The 1265-nt window shown below is 48.5% G+C and overlaps 1 protein-coding gene across 6 annotated transcripts in view; it reads left to right on the plus strand.

The window, feature by feature from the left end:
- LOC109539444 (potassium voltage-gated channel protein Shaker) overlaps nt 1–1265 on the plus strand; it is a 71458-nt gene that overhangs the window by 60926 nt on the left and 9267 nt on the right. For 4 of the 6 annotated variants that reach the window (XM_048669034.1, XM_048669036.1, XM_019907187.2 and 1 more), the window contains exon 7: nt 845–974. In XM_048669034.1, the coding sequence (XP_048524991.1) occupies nt 845–974 (130 nt within the window). Of the gene's footprint in view, nt 1–576; nt 707–844; nt 982–1265 lie in introns of all 6 variants that reach the window. The other 2 variants (XM_048669035.1, XM_048669038.1) reach the window with 2 other exon arrangements.

Genomic DNA, 1265 nt, shown 5'->3' on the forward strand with positions numbered 1-1265 from the left:
TCGTTCTTATTGCGAAATAGGAGCACTATTTATCAATCTGTAATAGAAGACGTGAGGAAATTCTATCTTTGTTAAAGACAATAATTTTTGAGGCGAATACCCAAAAAGGAGTTTGTAAAAAAATGAATCCGCCCGAACAATATAGAACGTATCTACAAGTTATAACTTATTTATCAAAGCCGATTAAAGCTAGACTGAAATGTTTTCCCAGCAACGGAACTGAGTTACTGCGCCGATGCGTTGAGTTGGCTCAGCAAGCCATTTGTGCAGCACTGCGCTAACTCCTAACAAGTCACTGAGTTACGCAGGCCTAATAGGGTGAGTTTTGAAAAACTGCCCGGCAATGGTATTGCAATTGATTCCGCTAAAGAATTCGACCTTAAAATATGCGAGGATGACTAGGGTTGGTAGGGCCAAGCGAAAATGAAATGGGCCGAAACAGGTGGGAAAAAATGACACCCTGACCGATTCATCAGATCGATCAGAGCACACCCTGAGACCAAGAGTGCCGAAGAAGCTTGACCGATTGCTGCTGGTAGCAACATAACCTGTGCGTTTGGCGGCGCTATTTTGCAGGCGTGGTCCTCTTCTCGAGCATCGTGTATTTTGCGGAGGCGGGCATCGAGCGGACCACCTTCAAGTCGATTCCGGACGCGTTTTGGTGGGCGGTCGTCACAATGACCACCGTGGGCTACGGCGACATGAGGTACAGCCCCACGCCTGCCGGTCACGCGCTGTAATGCTCGTAATGTACAGAGGTGGCGGGTCGCGGGCAAATTTGGGTTCGAGTGGGCGGCTCCAAACTTGTCCGGACTTGTTGTGCTAGACGTGGTGTTGTTTGCAGGTGTCGTGCTGTTCTCGTCGGCCGTCTACTTCGCAGAGGCCGGCAGCGAGAACTCCTTCTTCAAGTCCATCCCGGACGCGTTCTGGTGGGCCGTCGTCACCATGACGACCGTGGGCTACGGCGACATGACGTATGATGTATACACACGGCATATTCAGATTTAGTTGCCTTCCACCGTAGCTCTCTCTCTCTCTCTCTCTCTCTATCTCTCTATGATATCTCAATGATCTCTCTCAAATGATCACTGTCAAAAAATCATCATTTTTACTAACTTACCGTTTTTTCGTTTCGTTTCGATTTCGATTGTTTCAGTTGGCCTCTTTTACGCTTTGTGTCGCGACCACCACTACATACTTACACTTACAAGACACTGACATCACTCACCAACACTAGGTACAGGCTAGGGTGGATCCAGGGGGGG

Source organism: Dendroctonus ponderosae, unplaced genomic scaffold, assembly GCF_020466585.1.
Source record: "Dendroctonus ponderosae isolate FM_Combo_2020 unplaced genomic scaffold, Dpon_F_20191213v2 Dpon_F_20191213_8, whole genome shotgun sequence".
In the NCBI taxonomy this organism is placed as follows: Eukaryota; Metazoa; Arthropoda; class Insecta; order Coleoptera; family Curculionidae; genus Dendroctonus; species Dendroctonus ponderosae.